Raw genomic sequence first — 23,500 nt, forward strand, 5'->3', positions numbered from 1 at the left:
GAATTCAGCCGGCCATTTATAAACAGTGCTGCTTGTTTAAAATGTCATATAAAAAAAAAATGTAAAATAGGACGGCAAAGCAAATGTTTTCACTGTAAAAGTAATTTATTGACTTAACAGTGAGGACAGAAAAAAATTCACATCTGTCGTTTTGGCATTAAAACTCACAAGATATGAGGCACAAGGCCCTCGACAGTACTGGATATGCAGTGCAACACTTCAGCCTGCAGAGGACAGCACTACAACAAGCCTCCATTTCAACTTCAACTCAAGTTAATGTCATTGAGAGGGTTCTAATATCCTGCCGAGGTGAATTATACATCCTGCGGTGTCTGGAGCATTTATTGTGTGGCTGTGCGTGTCTAGAGGGGCATGCATTTTATGCTGACACGGAGTTTGACATGAAAAACCAAAAAAGAAGAAATGGAACCCTGAATGCAAGACGTATAACGTGATTTTCTTCATATGCTCATTTGTTAAAAAAACCTTTGCAGTGCACGTCATTTCCTCCTGTGGCCTTTATAGATCGGTCTCTGAGCCTTTCTTCCCTCTCTTGTTTCCCTGGAAACAACAGGGGGAAAAAACAGCACATGAGTGAGTAAGGACAGAAGCAAAGTGAGATGTTGGTTCTTAGGTCAACTCAGGCAGGTTAAAAGGTGAATGCAAAAAAGTGAATGTTGAATCATGTTTTACCAAAACCAAAGTCCCATTTCTGCCTTTCCTAATCTCAAAGTTCTGCACTGATGTACCAAACTAGAGGTTTGCCCTGCAGTTCCTTACTCTTCTTCCCCTCCATCTGACCTACTGTCTGAAGATTCTCTTCTCTAGAAAAGGGAAACAAGGCACATGCATAGATGTTGGTTTCCTGCAGACTGCAAAGACAACACGGTAGCAAATTTAAGACCTGGGAGTAAAATCGGCTGAACTTCTCTCATGGCTACAATTTGACAGAACGGCTATGGCGTTGGGAGCGATCTCCATTGCTTATCATCCGCTCACCTGATGTTTCGGCTGCTCCGACTGCAGACCTTTGACTTTAGACCTTTCTTGTTCCAGAGCAGCATGTAGTAATGTTACCTGAAAAAGAAAAATGTCATTAAAATGCACCTTCACGAGCAACATAAATGCAGTCTGCTTTTTCCTGCTTGACACCTGTGATGAGAGTTCCTCTTTGATATGTAGTAGCTCTTCCACCTGCAGCAAGATTTCTGCTTTGTCTTTCACTGGAGGGAAAGGAGAAAGAAATACCAAACTGATATTACTGAGTCTAGGTTTCGGCGGAAGTGAATGGCGACGCTGCTGTCTTTTGTATCGTTCTGAACTCACTCTCTCCCTGCTGGAGCATCTTGAGTAGCTGAGAATTTCTTGCTTTCACTTCTTTGTATTTCTCCTGCAGAGATGAGAAGAAATAGAAACACAATACACTGACAGCTTTTCAAGGCATGACTGTGCTTTCGTCTGTGACAACAAATCAATGTTGGTTTCTACGACGACAGTTGCTTGATGAAGGTTAAAGCTCCGACTGTCGGAGAAATTAAGTGAAAATACATTATCAGCCATTTCAGGACAGCAATTTTTTGAATTTTTTTTTTTTAAAACATTGACAACCCAACAAGAATCCTATTTCTGGTGCTTAATGAATAACACTGGACGGCAATATTTTGAATCAAGCACATCCAATTTATTGATCAGAATATTTGATTGGCCTTTTATGTGGATCTGAAAACTTAACAAGTCTGTATTTTTATGTAAATTACCTGATCAGCATTTTACGTCTCATTCCCAGCAGGCACCATGTTGAGCACCTGGGATATTTACATTTTGATATCAGCGTGAATACAGCTGCTATGCTGACATCCAAGTGTCTAATTCTGATGACAGCTGTCACTTAGACATGTTAATAGACATCACATGTCTTCCAAATGTCCAAAACATAATGTCCTCTCAATCTAACATTACTATCAGCACATCAGCACACATCCAAATGCACTGCGGACAGCAAAGTAGGAATTTCACTGTACAGGAAAACAAATTTCTACACTGTGCACGTGACAAACAAACGCTTTGAATCTTGAAAAATCTTGTAGGTACAGCAAAAAAGCAAAATCCAGAGTTCACTGCTCGCTGACTTACCTCCCATTGTGAGATGGTTTTCTTTAGCTTATCAATCTCTTGGTCCTTTTTCTCTAACTCATACTTGAGCTGCTCTGCCCGAGGGTCCTGATAGGGAGGATGGGGATATCAAATAAATGCATTTGTGTGGACTTTGCGCATCAAGATATTGTATGAATATATTGCTCTTGTGTGTTTCTATCCATCCCCTGACCGGTTCATGCTCTGTAGAGGTGTTGACTTCATGGCTGTTTGCATATTGCTCACGTCGCCTCTCCCGCTGAATAATTCGGGTAACGTCGTCCTCCAGCTTGTTGAAAAAGCGTTCCTCTAGCCCAGTTCCCAATGCTGGGTTAGTCCCACGAACTTCCTGGATATGGATTGATACGCCTCGTTAAGCCTGACATTCCACCCCCCAAATAGATTTTGCTTTATTTCTTATCCACAACCCTAAACGCTATTTGATGTTTGTTTGTTTTTTCCAGAAAAAAAGTTCGACTACTTTGAAATGGTGTTTTTTTTTCTTTTCTTTTTTTTGTGGACTGTTAAGGAACTAAAGGGATGCCTGGGAGCTTAACTTACCTCTTTTTCTTGTTTCTTACACAAATTTTCTGCAAAAAGCAAAATCATATTGATGTAATATCAATTGAAGCAATAAATGTGATTGTCTAAAATGATCTTTTTGTGTTGGTCAACCCATGACATGTCAAATAGGATGGATACAAGCTAATTTGTTTGGGAAAATAAACAATGAAGACTTATCTCACCTACACCTCCCTCAGCCTGGAAGTCCTGCAGAGAAACTGTCTTTTTGTCCTTCGTCTGCTGATTCTTCTTTTTGTCTTTCTTCCCTCCTCCTTCTTTTCCTCCTCGAGACTTTGGCGAGGATGTGCCTGTGTTGATCTGAAGACAGATAAGGTCATTATTCAAATAATCTGACTGAAATGAATAATTACAATTCAAATAAAGTATCAAATATGTGCAGTCAATTAAGTGAAAACTGGGTCAATTTAGATTATAATGAGATACATTTGCCCAACAGTTAATGGGTTCCCAATATGGGAGTGCCAAAGATTCAGTGGGAAAACGGCAGGGCAAGGAGATTTGAACTGAGCTTGCAAGAAAAGGCAACATAGCTTCCATTATTTACCAATCATTCATTGTGTGTGTGTGTGTGTGTGTGTGTGTGTGTGTGTGTGTGTGTGTGTGTGTGTGTGTGTGTCAAATACTTGTTTCTGTTGTTCATATTCCAGTTTACTAAGAATTAAGGCCTTTTCCAGGTCCGCCTCATATAGTTCAGAGGTTATCTATGGACAAAGGACAAGAAAAACAAATGGGTAAAACCTTGGCCAGATAGTGCTGATTTGTTCTCTGCAAGGTCAAATCAGGTTCTTACCTGCTCATCCCTCTGCTTCCACTGCTGCCAGCCCTCTGATGGCGTGCCGTGGTCCCCCAGTGAAGGGGTGAGAAGCTCACTGGCGATTCCTGATAGCGACATACAAGGCGGGGGGGCGGAGGACTTCTGTGGGATCTTCTTGAAAGCCAAATTACGAAGCTGACAGGAAAAAATGATCACTTTTATTGCTAGCAGTATTATTGTCATAGCTAATGCTGACTTGAATACAACTCTGTTGGATTGATGCTGCAAGTGCCAAAGTTAGAGATGCTAACAGGCTAACATGACAATTTTTTTCAAGACAGCAATGGAGTGTTACCATGCACATATAGACAGAAGCCTTAAATACTTTGAATGATAAAAGGCTTTATTGATATTTCTATACCCAGCAAAGTCAACTGGAGTCACCTTGTATTTTTTTAAATGAGATCACTTCTTTCTGCATTTTGTTTTCTGTCAGTATGTGCATAACAGATCTGTATTCATCTGTGTTTACATGTCCAAAACTTTACTTCTGGGACTCTTCCTCTTCTTCTTTGGGCTGCTCCCTTCAGGCAAATCTTCCTCAATCTAACCCTATTCTCCGCATCCCCTTCGCTCACACCAACTAACTTCATGTCCTCTTTCACTCAATCCAGAAATCTCCTCTCTGGCCTTCCTTTAGCCTTCCTGCCAAGCGGTTTCAACTTCAGCATACTTCTAGTAATACTTCGGTGGGAATTGAAGACATGAAACGTCTTCAAGGGAAGAAATGGAAGTCTAGTTGTCATGAAAAGATCTCAACAAGGCTAAGACGGAGAACCTTGATAAACATCCTTGTACCTATATATTTACTATCCTTCCTCTGTCCATATCGAAACTATCTCAGTCTTACTTTATCTCCGAAAACATCCAACATAAGCTGTCTATCTGATGGACTCATTCCTAATCCTCTCCATTCTCCCCATTCTCAAAAGACAACCTTCAACATCGCCATCTCTGCTGCTTCAAGCTTTGCTTTCTGTCTTTTCCCCAATGCCGCTGTCTCTGAACCAGAAAACATTGCCGGTCTCCCCACTGTCCTGCACACCTTTCTTCTGTTCTGACCGATACTCTTTTACCATGAGGACGCCCACACACATGAAAGGGTTTTTTTAATTCATACATATAATCTAAAGTGACAAGACCAGGGGTTCCCCTTTGGATCTGCAAGTGAGATGTGCTGCATAGTCGCGAAAGCTCTTCCTTGATAGATCAAAGATCTGTCTGTGAATGAAACCGGTTGCACCAAAAACACTGGTGGCTTAAACTTTCAGTTCATACTAAGTGAAACCACTGAAGGGTTCCGTCAAGAGGTGGCTGCACAAAGAGGCCAGGTGTCTCTGCCGCTGTTCAATGCAAACACGGCAGGAGCAATAAACAACAATCCCTGACCTCGTTGGCTTCACTCTGCTGCTGCTCCCGCTTCTTCTTCTTCTTGTCCTTTTTCTTGTCGCTTCCCGGAGCTGTTTTCCCCGCGGCCCCTCTCGCCTTTCCCGGCCGGGTCTTGCCGGACGAGTCCCGTTCATTCTTGGCAGGAGTCTTGCCCGGCTCGGAGGTCTCCGAGTCCGAGTCCGAGTCTATCTGGAGCAGGGCGAAGCGGGAGGCGGTGGTGGGAACGGTGATCATAGCGGACGAGGCCATTGCCAAATAGTGGACTGACACACAGGAGAGGAGAATACAATTAGAATAACTGCGGGCTTGAAGCCGGGTCAGAAAACCGAATTAGCTTGAAGGGGAAATCACTTTTCTGTCTAAAATCACAGCGTCAGTTCGGGAAACGTATCTAAAATGATTGGTAATTCCTTGATAGATATCTAGTCAGTCATATTTGCTAGCAGCCCGGTGACAAACGAAATGAAGCATAATAACACGAAGCGCTAGCTAAGCCGGGTTCGTTAGCGGCTGGACGCTAACAAAAAGTGCAAAACGAAAAGATGCGGGGCTGTCAGAAAACATGAATGGACTCACTCAGATGTTTAGATGTAAGTGCGGCCGAAGACTGCTCGTAGACTGGCGGAGATTCCTTGAAAAGTTTCGAAAGACCACTTTCACCTGTTTGAGCGCTTGGGCACCGTTTGCTCGCTAACTTATCAGGCTGCCGTGCTAGAGACCCGGTGCAGAAACTGGGAATACAGAAGCCCGCTGGGGCCAAAAAGGGTGTGTTCGCGTTCGCTGAAAACGAAAAATGTAATGTTATTACACTATACTAATGATGAAATATTATTATTATTATTGATCATGATAATGATGATAACTATTATAGTAGTATTAGTAGTTGTAGCGGTATAATTTATTATAATAATAACAATTATTATTATTATCATTATTATTATTATTATTATTATCATTATTATTGTTGTTTTTGTTGTTGTTAGGGCACCCGCAAAAGACATTTCTTCAATTTATCTTATTTTTGTTTATATTTTTATAATTTGCATTCCAATGTATATGATGTAGACAGTCTTTGTTAATTTTTTATATATATTCCTTATGTGTATATTCTTTGATTATTACTATTTAGCACAGTTTTGTTCCCTGTGACAATTGAAATGAATCAATAGTGTCTTATTTTATCTCATCATAGAATTTCAAATAATAAAACCATCCATCCACTGTCAACCACTTATCCGGTTAAATTATAAAAAAATGTTTGAATGATTTAAGATTCAGAAATTTTGACCTTTTTAAAATTGTCCATTTCTTTTCTAAGTCTATGAGATAAATCAATCAGTTTACACCCAAATCAATCTTCACCAAGTGAGATTCAGTTTCAGTGCTTTGCTTTCTTTTTTGGTTATTGAAAATTTTTTATTGGATTCTTTTGGATTTGTGACATGTCAATAAAGGTCATGATAATGACGATAATTTTTTGGTGTGGAGGTTAACATGTTTACGCTTTGTCTGTATGAATTTTCTCATTTTCAGAAACAAAAATAATATATTGCGAACTTTAATGCAGGATATACACATTATGGGGGAGGTTTTAGGGAAATTAAGCATTTTTCCAAAGGTTGAATCAAAAGATTTTCTCAAACTAAGATTTAAGAAGTTTAATCAATGTAATAAAAGCGTATCAATAAAAGTTTTACCAACACCACAATCCATACATAGCGTGATTTTGAATGGTGCATCATGTTAGAAAATGAACTGTATAAAATAAATCAATTACAAACCATAACATGTAATTCAATTTAAAAAAAAAAAAAATGACATAGTTTCTTAATGAATATGCCATTCAGCCCCTATTGGCCATTTCTAAGTGCTATCAAATGCTGAATATAGATGGTAAAAGATGTAATATGTCAAACAAAGCCATTTTAACATCCCAAAACAGTTTTAGATTATTCTGATTGATTCTTCTTAAATAAATGCTTGTAAAAGAAAGTTCTGCCCTCATGTTGAATTTGAATTTGAAAATTGAAAGTTTTGATATGAAGGCATTTGTGGCAGATTTGTTTAACTATTCAACGTTCGTCCAGCTATTTATTATTCTTTCTTCTCTGCTCGGGACTGATGAAAAACGTACCCCTTTTCTGTTCAGTTCCACTTCTAAAGCTATATTTTATACATTGTAGCCTTCCCCAGTGATCTCTATTCAGTTTAAATTACCTCTTTTTTTCTATTTGGGAGGTCTTCTTATTTAAGTGCTAGCTGAATATGCTGAAACAAATATAAAAGTGGGTCCTTTTCCTTTTTGAGTTACCTTTAAGATGTTCAACAAAACATTATAATGTTAATGCCTCAAGTGCTAACCAAGGCTCACAACAGATTATGATGCTGCTGAAGATTGCTTGTTACCTCTGATCTAATATCAACATGACAAACAAATAAACAAATGTGTGCACGCACACATTCAGCAAATTAATATTAATTTGCTATAAGGCAAATGATCTGGAGTGGCAATGACAGCTGTTCAAAGATCTGTCTGTAGTAATACGTTAAACTGTCTTTGTACTACTTACTTTCTCCACTGCTGTAATATGCAATGACTAAATCTATTGCTCCATTATGTTTAAAACTAAACAGTCCCAAATGTATACATCTTATTCAAAAGTCCACTAGATTTCATGCCAAGGCTGATCCAAACCCTATCTCTGCATAGTCGATCAAATCTGCATAGGGTATAAAAATAGAAGATATCAGCTTCCCACACTGATCCTATGCCTCACGACATTCATGTCTTGCATTTAGCAACAATATTTCCGAGGAACCGTGTTAGTCTGTTATTCAAATATATTCCAAGAAATAGAAAAACAGTCCACTCCCTCTTGAACATTTTAAACCATGTTTCAAAGTTAGTAGGAGTTGCTCTCGAGCCAGATGAAATTCTGAAAGGTATTGTTGTTGTCATAGCAACGCAGCTCTTTGTGGGTTTTCCTCTGTTGTTAAGTAGCAAAACTACACAACATTCAACACAGCCATGCTCTAGGAAATCTAAGGCCACGAGGAAAGATGAAAATATAGCATAATAGTGGTTCCACTAAGAACATTTAACAAGTCATGCCCTTCAAAAGCATTATCTCCCAATGAAGTCTGGCATTTGCAATGCTTTCTCTGTTCTGTGGTATAGCAACAGTAACAGTATCTGCCTGATTGATAATTACAAAGAGCTTTAAATGCCTTTTCTTTTTTTACTGTGTGAATATGGGAACATTTGATTTTTGCAGTGGTTATTATAGGTAAGCGGCAAATCCTACTTACAGATAATGCTCTAGCAGTATATATAGACCGAAATAAAACAGTTAAGGTGATATTGGGACACTTTCAAAAAAAGACTATAATTTAGATGAACACGTGCTAATTCATTTCGACTATTAATATTATAGTTTCGATCCACATTTTGTATTAATGAACAGCTGAAGACACTGTTGCTGCCAAAACAATTACAGCTTAAAAAGGTTTTTGATCATCTGTCATTATTTCCCGACAATTCTATGGAGTCCTCAAATAAAGTCTCTGAACTGCTGTCTACAGACTGGTGTCTTCTAGTGGCAGAGCCACATACTTGCAGATCTGCTGGGGAGATTTGCTTCAGATCTTTGCGACAAAGGCGAGCTGGTGTCATCACCAAGCATTCTTCACAGTGACTCTTCCCTTGGGACTGTGTGAGTGTGTAGATCTGTGTTTCCGCAGGCATTTTATTCCTACTGTGTGTTTGAAGATCAATAGCTAGGGGGGACACATTCTCCATCTGAGCATCATTATGTGTCTTTTGGTCTTTTTTCCCATTGTGTGTCTTTGGGTATGTTGTTGCAAATTGTATCCTTGCACCTGCCTCTTCAGTGCACATCTGGGGTTTGTTTGTGCCTGCATGAATCTGTAAAGTGTCGGTGTGTGTTTGTTCCTGTGGGTGTAAGGGCTTATTAGGAGGGTCTAGGGCGTCACCAAGCAACTCTCTGAGTTTCTTTTTCAGCTGGCGACTGGAGCTCTTGTAGAAAAACAGCTCCTTCTCCAGATTCTGTAGCCTGTCTCGAATATCCTGCTGTGAGTCCTGTGAGCAGTCCCCTAGAAAGGCACAGACAAAAATAGAGACATTAAGACTATTTGTCCCAGGTTTCCGAAGAACTATGTGACCCGTCAAAATGAGGGTGCTCATTTAGACTATGCTAAACAATGCCCTCACTTTTAAGTTTCTGCAACAGTAGCTGGATGTTGTTCTGATGATCTCGCTGCTGCTGAGTGAGCCTGAGGTCTGCATCTAGTGCTAAGCGTTGCATGGCTGCCTCTCTCTCCTTCAGAAGGACCTCCTTCTCCCCAGCGTGAAGCTCCAGTTCTTTGCAACGTAAATGTAGATGACGTTCTGTTTCCTGAAGCGAAACCACCTGGAGAGAAGGATAAAGATGGCAGATACCAAGAGTGGGACATTTAAAATACCTTGGGAAAGTAGTCCTAAAAACAACTAATAAATCCATCCATGCATATATAACTGAGAAGAGAGGAAGAGACTTTAAATGGTCTTAGATAGCAGTATTTTGGATTAAATGTAGAAATACATTTACTATTGGAGCAGAATGAGAAAAAAACACAAGAAAATGTTTTGGGATATTAATCAAAAAGGGGGGAGAGAAAGTGAAAACAGACATTATTGCAATCTAGGGGGTCATAATAAATCCTCCTCACCCCCAAAGTGCACTGTTGTGAGACTATGAAAATAATCATCACTGAAACATTTGCATCTGTCAAACAGTACAAGTTCAATTGTTATCACTTTTTTCATATTCACTTGCCTTCCATTTGCTATCACTAAACATACAAAGCGATGATCTTACCTTGTTGAAATATTTGACAAGCAGCTCAGTGGCCTCAGGGGGCGAAAGCTGCCTTAACCTCTTAATGATGTGACAGACGTGGGTCGTCCCACTGTTTTGTGAGCCACAAGGGGCAAATTCTGGGACTGAGAGCTTCTCCTGCTTTTCCTTGATAGAGTGATTTCTAAACTCCAGAGCAGCATCTAGAACTTCAATGGCTTCCTCAACCTGAAGCAAGGACTGCTCCTCCTTAGTAGGTAGAAACACACACATGCACACAAATGAACTGTATATCTAACCACTGCCCATGTTGACAGTGATATTTCTAATAGAATCATTTCTCACAAACTGTGTAATCCATGTGTACAGGTGGAAACATCACCAACACACATATTTTGCTTTATTCTGACCTCCACTGTGAGTGCTCTGTTGTCCTTAAGCTGTGCATCTAGAGCGTCTTTCTTTTTTTGCAGCATGTCTCTCTCCTTTTCCACTTCCTCAGTGGCGAGGTGCCGTGTTTTCCTCACACCACTGCAACTCCGTAACTGATCCTCAAGGGATTCGAGCCGCAGAGACACATGCAACAGGTCCTGACCCAAGGCCTGCAAATGTATTGAAAACATATACAAACCTCCCTGACAAAGACCCTTGTGACAAAGACACAAGGACACAAACACACGCACCCCCCCCCACACACACATACACCCACCCACACACACACACACACACACCTGACTAGAGGAGAGCTTTTTTATTTCAAGCTTGTTTTTTTGGAGCAGACAGGCCTCCCTATGCAGAAGCACTTCCTCTCTCCTCCTCAGCTCTTCATCGAGCTCCTTTATTTCTGCTCTCCTCTGCAGCAGCTGCTCCTCAGCATCTTCTAGCCAACAGCTGCTTTCCTGTAGTGAGGGAAAGGGGAGGGGAAGAGGACAAAAGAATTAACAACTAAATTTAGAAGCAGATGATAAAAAAAGTTAATCATATGGTAGGTTGTGTACTGTACGAACAGGAACAAATTGCCAAAGACATGCCAATCTGATGTTTCACAAAACATAAATGTTACAATTCTTAGACACTCCTTACAGTTTCCTGTGTCCCCTTCGTTAGTATGCTGTTGCAAACAATCAACTTTTCATCGTCTACCTAGAAAGACAACGATTGAAAATAAGTCAAATAAAATCTTGCTCAGATTTCACTAATCAATACCCACATTAAAAGTAAAATTAGTTTGAATTGAATAATTCAGATTAATGGCAGGTTTAATAACTGACAAAAAACTTGAAAATAAGCTTCGCAACAAATTTAAATTTGTAGTGAGTACTCATTATTTCCTAGGAAATTTGTTCCATCTATATGGGCAAAAAATGTTATTGTCTTTTAAATCTTATATTGGTGTTTAATTTATTTAGACAAAGTATTGATTAGTATTATAAATATACATGCATTGCATAAAAAAGAGAACTTTTGCATTTTTGCACTTGTCTCAGATATTGTTATTTAAACTCAATTGATACTGCAGAGCTCAGGAAAATAAATTGACTATGACACTCACCCCTTCATAATTGAATGTCTTGATGTCGGTGGTCTCTTCGTTGTGCCTCAGGCTGTCTTGCAGCTGAACTCTTTGCAGTCTCATCCATTGCAGGCTCCGGAAAAGCACTGCTTTGGACTCTTGGCTCTGGGTGGACAGCTTTGCAAACAAGCTGAATTCTCTGCCATTGCCACAGGATCGAGCATATCTTCCCAGGGCTTGAGTTTCCTTGACTGAAAACAGACAGACAAAGATGCATCACTTTGTCTTGAAATTGTTCATTCAAAGTCAAATTGTTCCAGCAGCAGCACAGAGAAGCTGTGGCATGTTTTCCTCACTAATGCATTAAGTACTGCAAATAACAACAAAAGGCCTGTCCTCACTGACTGTTCTAACAGCAATTCATAGAATATGCAGCAATATGAACGCACCAGTTTTATCGAGCTCTTTGATGAGGTCCTGTTTAATGCGCATGTTGACTGAGAGGGCTTGGATCTGTCTGCGGGTGACAGCGGTTTTAAGCCTTCCATGCATCACACTGCAATTTTGAGCACTTAGATCTTTGGCACCTGCAAAGATAAAAGGTTATGATATTTCAATATTTCTTTTTTTCCATAATGTTCTTTGCTTTGTTAATCCCTTTTAGGAAAATGTTAATCCTCTTCATTTAACCCATCATGTGTTCACCTAATTGCAGTTAGGTGTCCGGCATTATAACACTTTGACAGGCTGGGAGAAGCTCGGTAAGTGAACCAAGAGCTCTCCAGTACCAAGGCGAGCACCCCAAGCTATGCTCACCAATATGAAACATCAACATATACAGTAATTGCATACATTATTGTTGACTGACACTGTAAAATGTCACTGTTACCATTGGCCTCCATGTTTGGCTCAATTCCATTTGCTGTTCGGTTCAGTCCAGACACTTTTCCTCCCAGAGCTGAATTCTTCTGAGAGCTGGTCCACGTGCGGTTCAGAGAATGCCTGATGTAACATCAGAATATGTGAGGTGATGATTTTTGGATTTAACTTGATTCTCCTCTCTGAATCAAACATCATATACATGATGTCGCATACAACTCAATTGCTGCATATTGCTTCTGTAGATGAATAGCAGTATACTTCAGTTATATTATTTCAAGATACTTTCTACAAAGAGGGGGCTAAAATAATTATCAATGGTAGAATTCCTACAATTACTGTTTGGATTTGACTGAACTAGTTTCAGCTGGGTTTATAGCAACAAATTATTACATGAAAACTGGGCATAGTGATGTCATCTCTCTGACACAGAGATATTTTGATCACTTAGATTATTCACTTTTTAATTGGTTCCACTCACAAATATCTAGACTCCAAACACTTGTTTGCTGACATTCTATTTTGCATTACATTAATGACTGTAGCTTTAGCTTGAGACAATAACCAGAGGCTCTCACCTAAATTGATTTCCGCACACAAAGCTCTCCTTCTCTTCCTGATTCCAGTCTTTACTTTCGATCTCTTGTCTCTGGAAAGGACAGTAGACCTCATCCTTTGCTTCAATCTCTGCCAGGAGGAGATGGCCACGCATCTTAAAGGCTCCCATCACCCTCTCCAGTGAATAGGCTGGAGGACTAGAGTTGAGCTACACACACACACATACACACACACACACACACACACACACACACACACACTTTAAAGTTTTACTTAAATAAATGCTGTATTGCACTGATATAAGTTATATCATAACTGATACTCTTAAGCACCTGTGGCAGTTTGAGGTGCAAGCAGAAGTCAGTTAGCTGTCACAGAGAAAAAGGATAATCTCAGGAATGAGCAGTAGAACTACTTACCCTCCTGGGCAGCCCATAAGCAGAGCTGTGTTTGATCAGGGGAACACTTTGGGGCCTCTTATCGGAGTTCCCAGAGGCTGAAGTTGCATCTGTCAAAGCCATCAGGTCATTGCGGAGACAATCTATCAGAATCTGTTGGTCAACTATTTGTTGAGTCTAAAGACATTGACATGGAGAGTGAGTTCAAATGAACAGAGAAATGAAACATCAGCATAGATTTTCCCTCTAATTTGAATAATCCTGTCAGCTCTGCTCTTCTCACCTGTGTGCAGGTGTTTTTCTTCTCTTGCTCTAAAATTTGAAGTTGGGTTTTTTGTTCCCGGAGAAGTCGCTGAACCTCTTTTTCAGCCTGTTTCAGTTTGACATTTTTCTGCTCTAGTAGTTGCTGCTGTACATTGACAGCTTCCTAGGAGGCAGAAAGAGAAAAAAATATATTTCTTTTTGTCTCCACTCGACTTTAGCAAAGACCAACCCTCCTCTCTCTCTCTCATTCACTTTATGTGTGTATGTGTGTGAATACACTCACTTTGCATCTTTTTAGCTCTTGTCTGAGTTGTAATAAGGCAACATGTTGGGATTCGTCTTTGGCTTCTAAACAGTTCTTGTCTTTAGTTTGAGGGGGAAAGCTGACAGCCTTCAGTCTCTCCTGCCAGTCCTGCACTCGCTGTGTGACAGACTGACTCAGACTTGGGCTGTGGATCTCTGCAAACAGAACTGCAGCTTCCTGTGCCAAGGCACAATATTGTGATGGTTCTCCTTGGTCCACATCATTAGCTTGAGTCTGAATTGACAGTTTGGAACCATACTTCCCGTCAGCGTTTTCTCCTGCTTTGTCCATCTCCATCTCTCTCTCCCTCTCTTTCAATAGTTCTCTCAATGTCTGCACCTCATACTCCAACTCCCCTAGTCGAGCTTCACCAGGATCCCATGCTGTAGGACAAGATTTAACCTCCGCAGGACCGTATGTGGCTCTTGGCCGGTTCCGAATATGACGGGCCTTGGATGCAAAGTGCAAGACACTAAGAGTTTCAGCTACATTATGGTGGGAAGGGCTGACACATGCCATCATCAGAGTATGAGCTGTCCCTCCCAATGAGTCACGAAGCAGTCGTGTGATTTTGGCATCCCGGTAGGGTATGTGTGCGCTGCTGGGGTTGTTCCCACGGCGATTTCTACTGGGATCAGAGAGGGCTCGAATGACGTTGCCCAGTGCCAGAAGGCCGGTGTTGATGTGAGCAGATTCTTTAAGTCGTATGCCTGTGTTACCAGTTTTCCCAGCGCGCTCTGAGCCGGCTAAATCCACCAGACAAAGTTTGGACACATGTACTTCATCTGAGGAGGAGTTGCCGGGGCAACGCCGGGTGAGCTGAAGGGTGAGAATGGTGTGAGAGCGACTGGAGTGCTCATTCATTCCGGTGGTGCTGGTGTGGCGCAAGGCACTTCCGATCTCCAGAACACTGAGAAGCTCCTCTGCTGAGGTAACAATCATCTCTTTGGCTCCGATCACCACTGAACACATGAAACCACACAGTGATGTTTTAATGACACACTTTTACATGTTTATCACGTATACTGTATCTAAGACAACATGTGGTCCCATGGTCACCACACTACCTTTTACGCTGATCTAGAGTTACTTCTCACCGTGTATAGTGACATGTGTGCAACACTGTGTTTTTAAGGTTAAAAAACAACATGTTAGCGAGCTTTTATGTTTTCTTGGACACACCCTTGTGTGCACGATGTGTTTACAGTACAGTAGATGTGGATGTAGTACAGTAGATGCTTACTGTTCTGTATATTTCCTGTGCATCTTGTATTTGCAAGTGTTATTTGCAGTGCTTATGTCCTCTATTGTAAGTTGCTTTGGATAAAAGCGTCTACCAAATGTAATGTAATGTAATATAATGTTTTAAGCTTGGAGTCCTTGCATATCTTGGCCTACTTCTAAACTCTTATCAGCCCATGAATACAATTTCATCACCTGTATGTCCTCTCTCGTTCTCTCTGATGTGAAGCTCTTTTTGAGTGGTGTGGAGTTCCAGCAGGTCTCGCAGCTCCTCCTTGTACAGCTCCATGTAGGAGACTCGTACCGTTGCTCCCTTGCTGTCAGGACCCTTTTCCTTCTCTCCCAGAAGCAGAAACACATCCTGGGCTACGCAGTCAATGATGCCACTTTCATCTCCTAAAAAAAGGATTTGGAAGATAAAGAACAAGAATGAATAATTAAACACAGCAGGTTTGCTGGGTTGTTATTTCACTTCTAGAGTTTGAGGAGATCATCTTGATTTAAACACTCCTTGGATACTGTAGGCACCAACTTGGGCAGCTACAGTCCATATTTATCTCTCTATATCTTTGTAAAGCATAACTTATCATCTGTACATTTGTGCTTGTAAATTATGTCCATAGTTCCTATCTATAGTCTACTATATTTAATGCACAGATCCATATGTATAACATGTTCATAGTACCCCGAAGTAAATTGACATACTATACTATGTGCATACTGTAAATATTAAATCTGCATCCGCAGCTTTTTTTGCACATATGGTTAGATGCTAAACTGCATTTCGTTGCCCTGTACTTGTACATGTGTAATAACAATAAAGTTGAATCTAAATATTTTAAAGATTTTGACAACCTGATTTGAAGAAACAAACAAACAAAAAATAATAGAAAATTAAATTTAATACAAAAGTTACCCATCTTTCCGCCTCCGAGCGTGTAAGTCTTTCCCGACCCGGTTTGTCCATAGCAAAAGACGGTGACGTTGAATCCCTCCACCCAGGACTCGACTAGCGGCCGGACGCACGACTCGTACACCTCGCCCTGGGCGGCTGCGGGTCCGAATGCGTGGTCGAAGTGGAACAGCCGGTCGGAACCGAGCATCACCCGCGAAGATCCCGGCACCACCCGCACACACACGCGGTGACTGCGGAGAACTTCCCTGGGAAGCAGGGGACGCACGCGGACCGCGACCCGCACACACACCTCACTCATGACGTCATTCGTAGGGATAGTAATTACTAATTCAACTGTTTGTATCGGGGGTTTACCAGCTGGTGAAATGGTTAACTAACTGTTTTATAGATAACCGACTTAAAAGTTACTTCTATTTCCTAATTACGGAGTGAAATACTTGTCGCCCGTGTTTCTAGCAACAGGTGGTTTTCGATGTGCGGTGTCGCGTCTGTTGTCGCTTCTCTGTTGCCCAGGAAACCGCCGCTCGTGCGAGGCGGAAGTTGAGGAGAGCAGCAACAACAACCAAGAGGTGTCACGAAGTAGATCTAGTGCGCCGCCCGGCCTACAGCGCCCCCTTGTGGCGAGGAGGTTTAACTGGGGGGGGGAAATGACACCCGTGTTTTTACACAAGGTCGTATTATAGTCTGAATGACTGAACTTTTTTCTAACGAAAATACTTCTTACCCTTGAGCATTATTTTGTGACTAATTATCAAAACTAATACAACAAAAAAGTTTGACCTTTGAAAGGAAATACCAGTTTTATTCAATGTTGCTTTTCACAGTGAAATAAAAACTATTAATATCGTTTTGACATTAATCGTTGTTCTTTTTTTTGGCAGGTTATCTTTTTTCTCATATTTGATAGAACATTTTTGTATTTTGTGGTTGCCATTTTATAGTCTCAATATAATTATACTTCGCCAGCTCAGGATGTGTTATGCTTGGGCCAAAAACCTTTTTATAGATATTTTTATATAATACTGTTCAGAAATTATTACAAGATTACTTTTTTCCCATTCCGTTCATAGTTCTTGGTAGGATGAATCAGTAACAAATATTTGGCCAGGAAGTGTAAACACACGAGCAGTAGCCTGGCACAAATCAGCTGAACCCTTACCGAGATAAAAATCGACACCCTCTGAATGCTGAAGATAGAAACACAATTTCCAGCCAACATATTTTATATTTATCAGTTTCAAGTTTCAACTCACAAATTAAAATCTTTGCATTCACACAAAACTATCTGTCATCACATAGGGGCACATTTGTAAAAATAAAGTGATTTAACACACGAAAACTCAAGCAGAACATCAATACAATATTCCTAAGAATGAAGTTTTGGTTATATGAAAAAACTGAATGGTAGTGACCACACATACTTTTGGCAGATCATTTCGTATTTACAGAAGATCGTAACAGCCACCTAACAAGGCTCAAAGTAATGTGTACTACTATAAAATTGATAACCCATCAGAGGCAAATATTACACTGATTTCCTAGATACAAAACACATCGAATGAGCAATATTAAACTTTTTAATTGGCTGTAAATGAACAACAGTGCTACTACACACAAGGCACATTAAACCTTAGCACCTGTTTCTGTTACAAAAAGAGGAGCCAATTTGAACATATTTCTGGCAGAGGAAGCCAGCTGGCTTCATCCCAGAGAAAGGCAAAAGCACTGATGCTGCACATTGAGAGATGCAGCCTACTGTGTGTTCGGCTGCCAGCCTGCTTGTCAATAGTAAATACAGCGTGTGTGGTGTATTGGAATGTGGGCCATTTCTTTGTGGTGCTGTTTAGCGTAAGGCCAAAGGTAAAAATCAATGATAGCAGAGTTGATGCTGCACGTCTGTCCGTTTCTGTCCTGTACCAGCTTGTGAAGACGTGCTTTGACCAGCTCCACAGACCAGATGGAGCAACCTCTTATCTCAACCTCTCTCCTGTCCCCTGATTCCAACAGCTCACCTGAGAAACAAGATGCAAACGCATTTGTCATTAAAGCTGTCTGCGAATCTTTTGTCCGTGTCTTTAAGTACGGTGAAAAATGCATCCACACGCACCTTTCTTCAGCGCATGCATCAGTGCCTCCGAGTACCGGAGCACACCAAGGTACACCAGGGCCTGTGGGACTCTGTAGTCTGCAAACATGGTGAGCCAATCCATGTCGATATCCCCCTCTCCTCTGGCCTCCATGACACCCCAGAAATCAGCAACCAGAATCTGAGCTCGCTTGTAGAATGAGATTCTTTTTCCCTAGAACAAAAATCATGGCATTATGGACAAACTTCCCTGTTTATGATACGGTTTGTTGTTTTGTATTTTCCTCTAAAATACCATAATGGAAGCTAATTTTGTACAGTTTAATAACATAATCAAATCATAGAAATGTTGCTGCTCTGTCTTTGGCCAGGAGATGGAACTCTCACATCACAATTTCTCAATTTATTATGGTAAATACATGATTCAATCACAGATGAAGACACAAGTCCATGCCAGGAAATTATTAGATTCTGTAAAAATCGGAAAAAACATAGTTTGCGTATTTCCTGAATGAATTGGATACCAAGGACAAATTCTTTCTGTTAGCTATATGAAAGGCACGCAATTCTTTTACATTACACTGATCTTTGTTAATGCACATGAAACTGATACCATTAATACATTAAAATTACAGATGTTTTAGAAAAAAAACACGCACTACTGATTAAAGCAAGTTCATTAAAACATTTTCTAGCCAAACGTTTACATTTCTCTTAAAATGTCCCACACTGTTATAGTCAGGTTACTACATCTCTAACCTCATATGTTGCTTCGTCTCTGTAGGAGGGAATCTTCTCTACAATGAGTTCCACCATCTTCCGGGCGTCATTCCCAGCTTGGCTGATAAAACTCCGAAAGCTGCCCCCGTGTTTCAGTAGCACATGGCCGCCTTCAGTCAACACCTTGTTGGAAGGATGCAGCATTTGATTTGTTTCAGTTTAACAGCGATAATGAGTTGGAAGGTGCCTGGCAAATGCATTCGATTTAACCATATAAATAACAGGTTATAATGAAACATAAAATGCAACATAATTATGCAAACATATGCAGAATGCATCCTATCAATTGGCTGTCAGTTAGACTGAATGGATTCCCATTGTGGTGGTCTCTTGATTTAGGGGAGACAGTGTAAATTTTAGAATCAGTCTCTGTGCAGAACATACACATACATAAGAATATTGCGAACAATCCTGTAACTATTGGTGTTTAGATTAATCAAATAGAGCAAGTATTTCTAAAATAATACCTCCATCAATATCGATTGAATAGCTATTTAAAACAATACTTAAGGAACGGGTACATACAGCATATCAGATTGTTACTTTTTATAATGGAATAGGTACTAGCTACATTTTCAATTGTCCACAAGCATAAATTAAACATAATTATATTGGAAAAATGTCAACCTCAGAATTTTTCATTTTTGATTGAGATGTCTGTACTTTTTTCCAGTTAGACAGTCTGATTCTGTAACTTTATTCAAATCCTAAATGAAAATCCATCTGACCCTCAAAAAGCTTTCATATGTATTGTATCTGTTAGTAATAAAACACACAATGTGCTGTGATACAGCAAAAAACTATGGATTGTACAGTGAGTGAGTACTTTTACTTTTGGTATTTTAGGTTCATTTCATGAGACCAGTTTTATGCGACGTTAGATTTTTTTTTTCTATTTTCCTTATTTTAAGAAAATTGTTTTTTTTTACATTTTCATATGTAAAGGATTCAGGTCCTAGCTTTACAATATAATATAATATAATATAATATAATATAATATAATATAATATCCAAACACAAATTGGATTTGCAAGCAGTATTTCAAACAAGACTTTTTATCCCTCCACTGAAAATGTATTAGGACGCATGTTACACAATGTTGACCATTTTTGGCAATTTCCAAACCCTTTGTATTACAACTATTAGACATTCCCATTGTAAGGGTTAGAACCTGGTGGCGCTCCTGAAGCATTGGCATCTGCGTGCCGTTGTCCGATCGCAGAACATGTCGCAGTTCCTTCACCGTCATCTGAGAGAAATACTTTGGATCAGTGATGGGTATGCCTGCGGAGTGCAGAGAGGAAACAACAAGCATTGGTATTTTGATCATCGGTCCTGAGGCGATGAGGGACACCACAGGTCGCTAATTCCAAGATCAGTCTAATAACAAGAATACAACTTAATAACAGCCCTTCCTTGCAAGAAAGTCAAAAATCGTAACTGATTCAACGAGCATGCTGTCAAACCACACAGTTCCAAAGCTACCTGTGCAATTTTCAAAGAGAACTGACTATGATTGTGAAGGCTATGGCGACCAGACATCGACAGCATAATTTCATATGGGATATAATGCAATGATTTCCAGTCATTCATGCTAATTATGAGTGATGCAAAAACACAAGAGAATAGAAAGTAAATGTTACAGAGGAGAGGAAACTGAGATATCATACACAGTCAGTGTATGATATTTCCCTTCTGCTTGATAGTGAAAGTTTAAAAAAAAGATCTTACTCGATTCCCCCTCAAGCTGAAAGTGTTGCACCTTGTTTAGTAAATCTACGCAAAAATTCTGTCACTATTAAAACTGCTTTCACAGTCACTGACGAACGTGACGATTCTCTGTGCTCAACAAGACTCAGACTTCGAGAGGCAGTGCAAGAGAATAATCTGTGACATAATTTGAATGTTTGACACGAATAAAAGTGAAAAACTTTGAAGCCTATAGGCTTCATAGATCTTAAAGGAACAGTGGACTTTACAGCAAAGTGGAAGTTCAATTCATGAAATTAAAATGAATGGAATAGTCATATTTTTGGAAATGGTTATGAGGAAAGAAGAGTATAGTGCAGGGGTGGGCAATTATTTTGGCTGGCGGGACACATTTCTTATTTAATTTTTATGTGCGGGCCAAGTAGGTAACATGTTCATTGAACAAAATGAAAATTGTAATTTAAATATTTGAATTTTCTTTAAAATCATGAATGATCTTATGTATGTACCAACATTATCTTGCATGTGATCATCCATACAACATTAAACAAAAGGAAAAAAGGGGAAAAAAGGAGACAGAAAATACTTTTGCGGGTCGAATAAAAAAACAAAACGGGCCGGATGTGGCAGCGGGCCATAAAATGTTCAGGTCTGGGATAGAAGATGGCTCTTTTAAAGGGAAAGGTAACGCTAATTAAAAATAAAAAACAAAAATCCATCGATAACACCTTTCAAGAATCATGATCTGGTTACTGGAGATATTCCACAAGCAGATGAAAGCATGTATCTGCTTAAAGAGACAAGCTTCCCGGAAAGAGATGCTGTTATTTACTTCTTTTTTGACAGTTAAGGGTGAAAAACGACAAGTTTGACAAATTATTTAAAGTTTATCATTTTAAGATTCCCAGAAACATCCCAGTGTTAATGTTGTAATTAATTCTGTAAAACACCTGTCGAAACGACAAAAAAAAAAAGATAATATGATGGATTTTAAAGGCGTTTCTGTCTATTTTTTTGCCACATAATCTCCTTTGTCTTCGGTGGTCTTACCTTCCTCCATGGCTCTGGTGACAGCAGCACACAAGGTCATGTAGCCGGTGTATGTGGTCCCTTTATATGTTACTTCACACTGCTGCGTTTCTTTCTCTGGCCAGAAAGAGAAGTTCATGGTGTCTACCACAAAAACCCAGTTCAAGGCCTGTAGAGTTTCAAGATGGAAATCATCATGAGATAAGGACCACAAACTGCAAGACATAGATTTCTCAGGCACTTCAAATGTGCAGCAAATACATTGCTGCTTTTAGTTTTTCTGCACATACTGCATAAAAACAAAGTCATGTGGGTAGTTGGAATAACCTATGACTGTCATAATATTTGGGTGGGCAGCACGGTAGCGCAGTGGTTAGCGCTGTGGCCTCGCAGCACGAATGACCCTGGTTTTAGTCGGACAAGGGGACCTTTTCTGTGTGCATGTTCTCCTCGTGATTGCGTTGGTTTCCTCCCACAGTCTAAAAACATGCAGGTTAATTGGGAAAATTGCCTCGAGTAAATGAATGCTTATATGTCTATATATGTGGCCCTGTGATAGACTGGTGTACTTTGCCACTCGCCCGATGACAGCTGGGATAAGTAGCAGAAAACGGATGGATGTATAACTCCAGTGTGTTTTCAATTACTGGTAGCTGGTGAAGCTCCTCTGGCACTGAAATGGTCCCTGGATAAAAAAAAAAACTAAAGGTCATTTTAGCTTATCATTAATGTCAAGGAACAAATAGAATCTGTCTCCATATTGGTAGCAAGGATGTTAATTTAGAAATCACAGTCACATCTACACAGGTTGTTGATGATCCGTGTCCTTTTCCCAAACACCAAGGAATATCACATTCTCCAAACCCAAGTCCAGAGTGTAACATGGAAATTCTTGAGTCACTCAGACTCCCCTGGTCAGATGTTGCTGCAGGTGCAAGTGGGTTTGCTTTTTTCCAGCCACTGGCAGTCAGATCGTCGCTGTGCCGCAGAGAGTAGAGCATCTCGGCAACCTTCTGCACTCCTTCCTCCTCCACGAAAACGTCCAGACTCCGCTCTGCCACAAACTGGCCTGACTCTCGAGGAAGCAGCAGGGGCTCCATGAAGGCAGACTTTTGCAGAAATTCAGTGTGGAAGAAAAAGGACACCGAACCAACATCGACAGTAATTAGAGATCAATGACAAACTCCTTGCATTTTGTATAAAATTGTATTACATCCATTGGATTTGTTTTTAGGTAACAAGCAGCAGTGTTTTAGGTTGACACATGCTGTACGTGGAATAGTCGTTCCATTGAATGAGTATTTAAAAATTCAAAAACACAAAGAGTGTGTTTGGGATGCTGTGTTATCGTCCGTCTGCTCTCTTATACGTGTAATTTTCAAGACAGCATGTGGTGTACTGACATGTTTTGTTTTTTTAATCCCTGTAATCATGTGGACAATAATGCCAATGTGAGACTTGTCCTGTGCAATTCATCTAACGTTCCTGTCTTGTACTCAATCCGTTTGGGTCACCACATGACCTGCTTGTGAAAAGATGTCTTCCTTGCGAGGTGCAGGAAAGAGCAAAGCCTTGGACTTTGACCACTGATCGCGTCTTTACATAGATTCAGATATTCACATTCGAAGTAAACTCTTTTGGGGTTAGCGAATAAAACTTGTGATTATGGACAAAATGCTTTGCTCCACTTACCAATGAACGCAGAAGCCGACCGTATGTACTGTACAACTCGTTTCACGTCAAAACCCTGGTTTTTCTTTCATCCAATCGGCGCTTCCTATGTAGGTACGTCACAAGCGCGTACACTCACACGCCAATCAAAAGTCGTCGTGATAATAAACCCGGAAATAACACCCTCCCCGCCTCCCTTATTCATACACAAAGCGCTTCAGTTGAGTGAAAAACAGTTACTTTTATGGTATGCATTATTAAAATAAAGGAAAGCTACTGTAAGTACCTTCTTCGGTTGTTGTGTTTCAGGTAAAAACAGAAAGATTATATTCTCGTACGTTCATTATTTGTAACCTGCATTGGTAGAATGTCA

General features: G+C 40.1%; 3 protein-coding genes across 3 annotated transcripts; all 3 read right to left on the reverse strand.

Annotated features, from left to right (window-relative positions):
- Positions 1–86: 86 nt before the first annotated feature.
- gkap1 (G kinase anchoring protein 1) lies at positions 87–5,638 on the reverse strand. The gene is made up of 12 exons (XM_086173603.1): positions 5,498–5,638; positions 4,922–5,184; positions 3,509–3,667; positions 3,342–3,419; positions 2,880–3,015; positions 2,695–2,723; positions 2,327–2,482; positions 2,134–2,220; positions 1,327–1,390; positions 1,153–1,223; positions 1,000–1,077; positions 87–561 (listed from the first exon to the last, which is right to left on the reverse strand). Exons 2-12 carry the CDS (start codon positions 5,168–5,170, stop codon positions 520–522), a joined length of 1,149 nt encoding a protein of 382 aa, XP_086029729.1. The 5' UTR covers positions 5,171–5,184; positions 5,498–5,638; the 3' UTR covers positions 87–519.
- Positions 5,639–7,420: 1,782 nt separating this feature from the next.
- Positions 7,421–16,149, reverse strand: LOC147218293 (kinesin-like protein KIF27). The gene is made up of 15 exons (XM_086173996.1): positions 15,852–16,149; positions 15,131–15,331; positions 13,673–14,655; positions 13,409–13,552; positions 13,147–13,302; positions 12,748–12,935; positions 12,180–12,292; positions 11,740–11,877; positions 11,330–11,541; positions 10,861–10,920; positions 10,509–10,676; positions 10,188–10,379; positions 9,799–10,026; positions 9,153–9,351; positions 7,421–9,034 (listed from the first exon to the last, which is right to left on the reverse strand). The coding sequence occupies exons 1-15, from the start codon at positions 16,147–16,149 to the stop codon at positions 8,436–8,438; spliced, it is 3,879 nt and encodes a 1,292-aa protein (XP_086030122.1). The 3' UTR covers positions 7,421–8,435.
- Positions 16,150–17,508: 1,359 nt separating this feature from the next.
- qng1 (Q-nucleotide N-glycosylase 1) lies at positions 17,509–22,654 on the reverse strand. Its single transcript, XM_086174235.1, has 6 exons — positions 22,371–22,654; positions 21,478–21,628; positions 19,889–20,001; positions 18,697–18,840; positions 17,959–18,151; positions 17,509–17,863 (listed from the first exon to the last, which is right to left on the reverse strand). The coding sequence occupies exons 1-6, from the start codon at positions 22,554–22,556 to the stop codon at positions 17,634–17,636; spliced, it is 1,017 nt and encodes a 338-aa protein (XP_086030361.1). The 5' UTR covers positions 22,557–22,654; the 3' UTR covers positions 17,509–17,633.
- Positions 22,655–23,500: the final 846 nt, after the last annotated feature.

Source organism: Fistularia commersonii, chromosome 26 (assembly GCF_037954325.1).
Source record: "Fistularia commersonii isolate RoL2024-O1a breed Wild chromosome 26, RoL_Fcom_v1.0, whole genome shotgun sequence".
Lineage (NCBI taxonomy): Eukaryota > Metazoa > Chordata > Actinopteri > Syngnathiformes > Fistulariidae > Fistularia > Fistularia commersonii.

Bases quoted from the DNA above. Each gene is read 5' to 3' on its own strand.
- gkap1 (XM_086173603.1), bottom strand. From the start codon at position 5,170: ATGGCCTCGTCCGCTATGATCACCGTTCCCACCACCGCCTCCCGCTTC. The intron at 3,668-4,921 runs GTCAGGGATTGT...TTTTCCTGTCAG, and splicing joins AGCAGAGTGAAGCCAACGAG to CTTCGTAATTTGGCTTTCAA. The intron at 1,078-1,152 runs GTGTCAAGCAGG...TTTCTTTTTCAG, and splicing joins AAGAGGAACTCTCATCACAG to GTAACATTACTACATGCTGC.
- LOC147218293 (XM_086173996.1), bottom strand. From the start codon at position 16,149: ATGAGTGAGGTGTGTGTGCGGGTCGCGGTCCGCGTGCGTCCCCTGCTT. The intron at 13,553-13,672 runs GTGAGTGTATTC...TCTGCCTCCTAG, and splicing joins AAGAGCTAAAAAGATGCAAA to GAAGCTGTCAATGTACAGCA. The intron at 9,352-9,798 runs GTAAGATCATCG...CCTTCTCTCCAG, and splicing joins TTGTCAAATATTTCAACAAG to GTGGTTTCGCTTCAGGAAAC.
- qng1 (XM_086174235.1), bottom strand. From the start codon at position 22,556: ATGGAGCCCCTGCTGCTTCCTCGAGAGTCAGGCCAGTTTGTGGCAGAG. The intron at 20,002-21,477 runs GTAAGACCACCG...TGCACTCCGCAG, and splicing joins CACCAGAGCCATGGAGGAAG to GCATACCCATCACTGATCCA. The intron at 18,152-18,696 runs GTTAGAGATGTA...TTTTTGTTCTAG, and splicing joins GAGACGAAGCAACATATGAG to GGAAAAAGAATCTCATTCTA.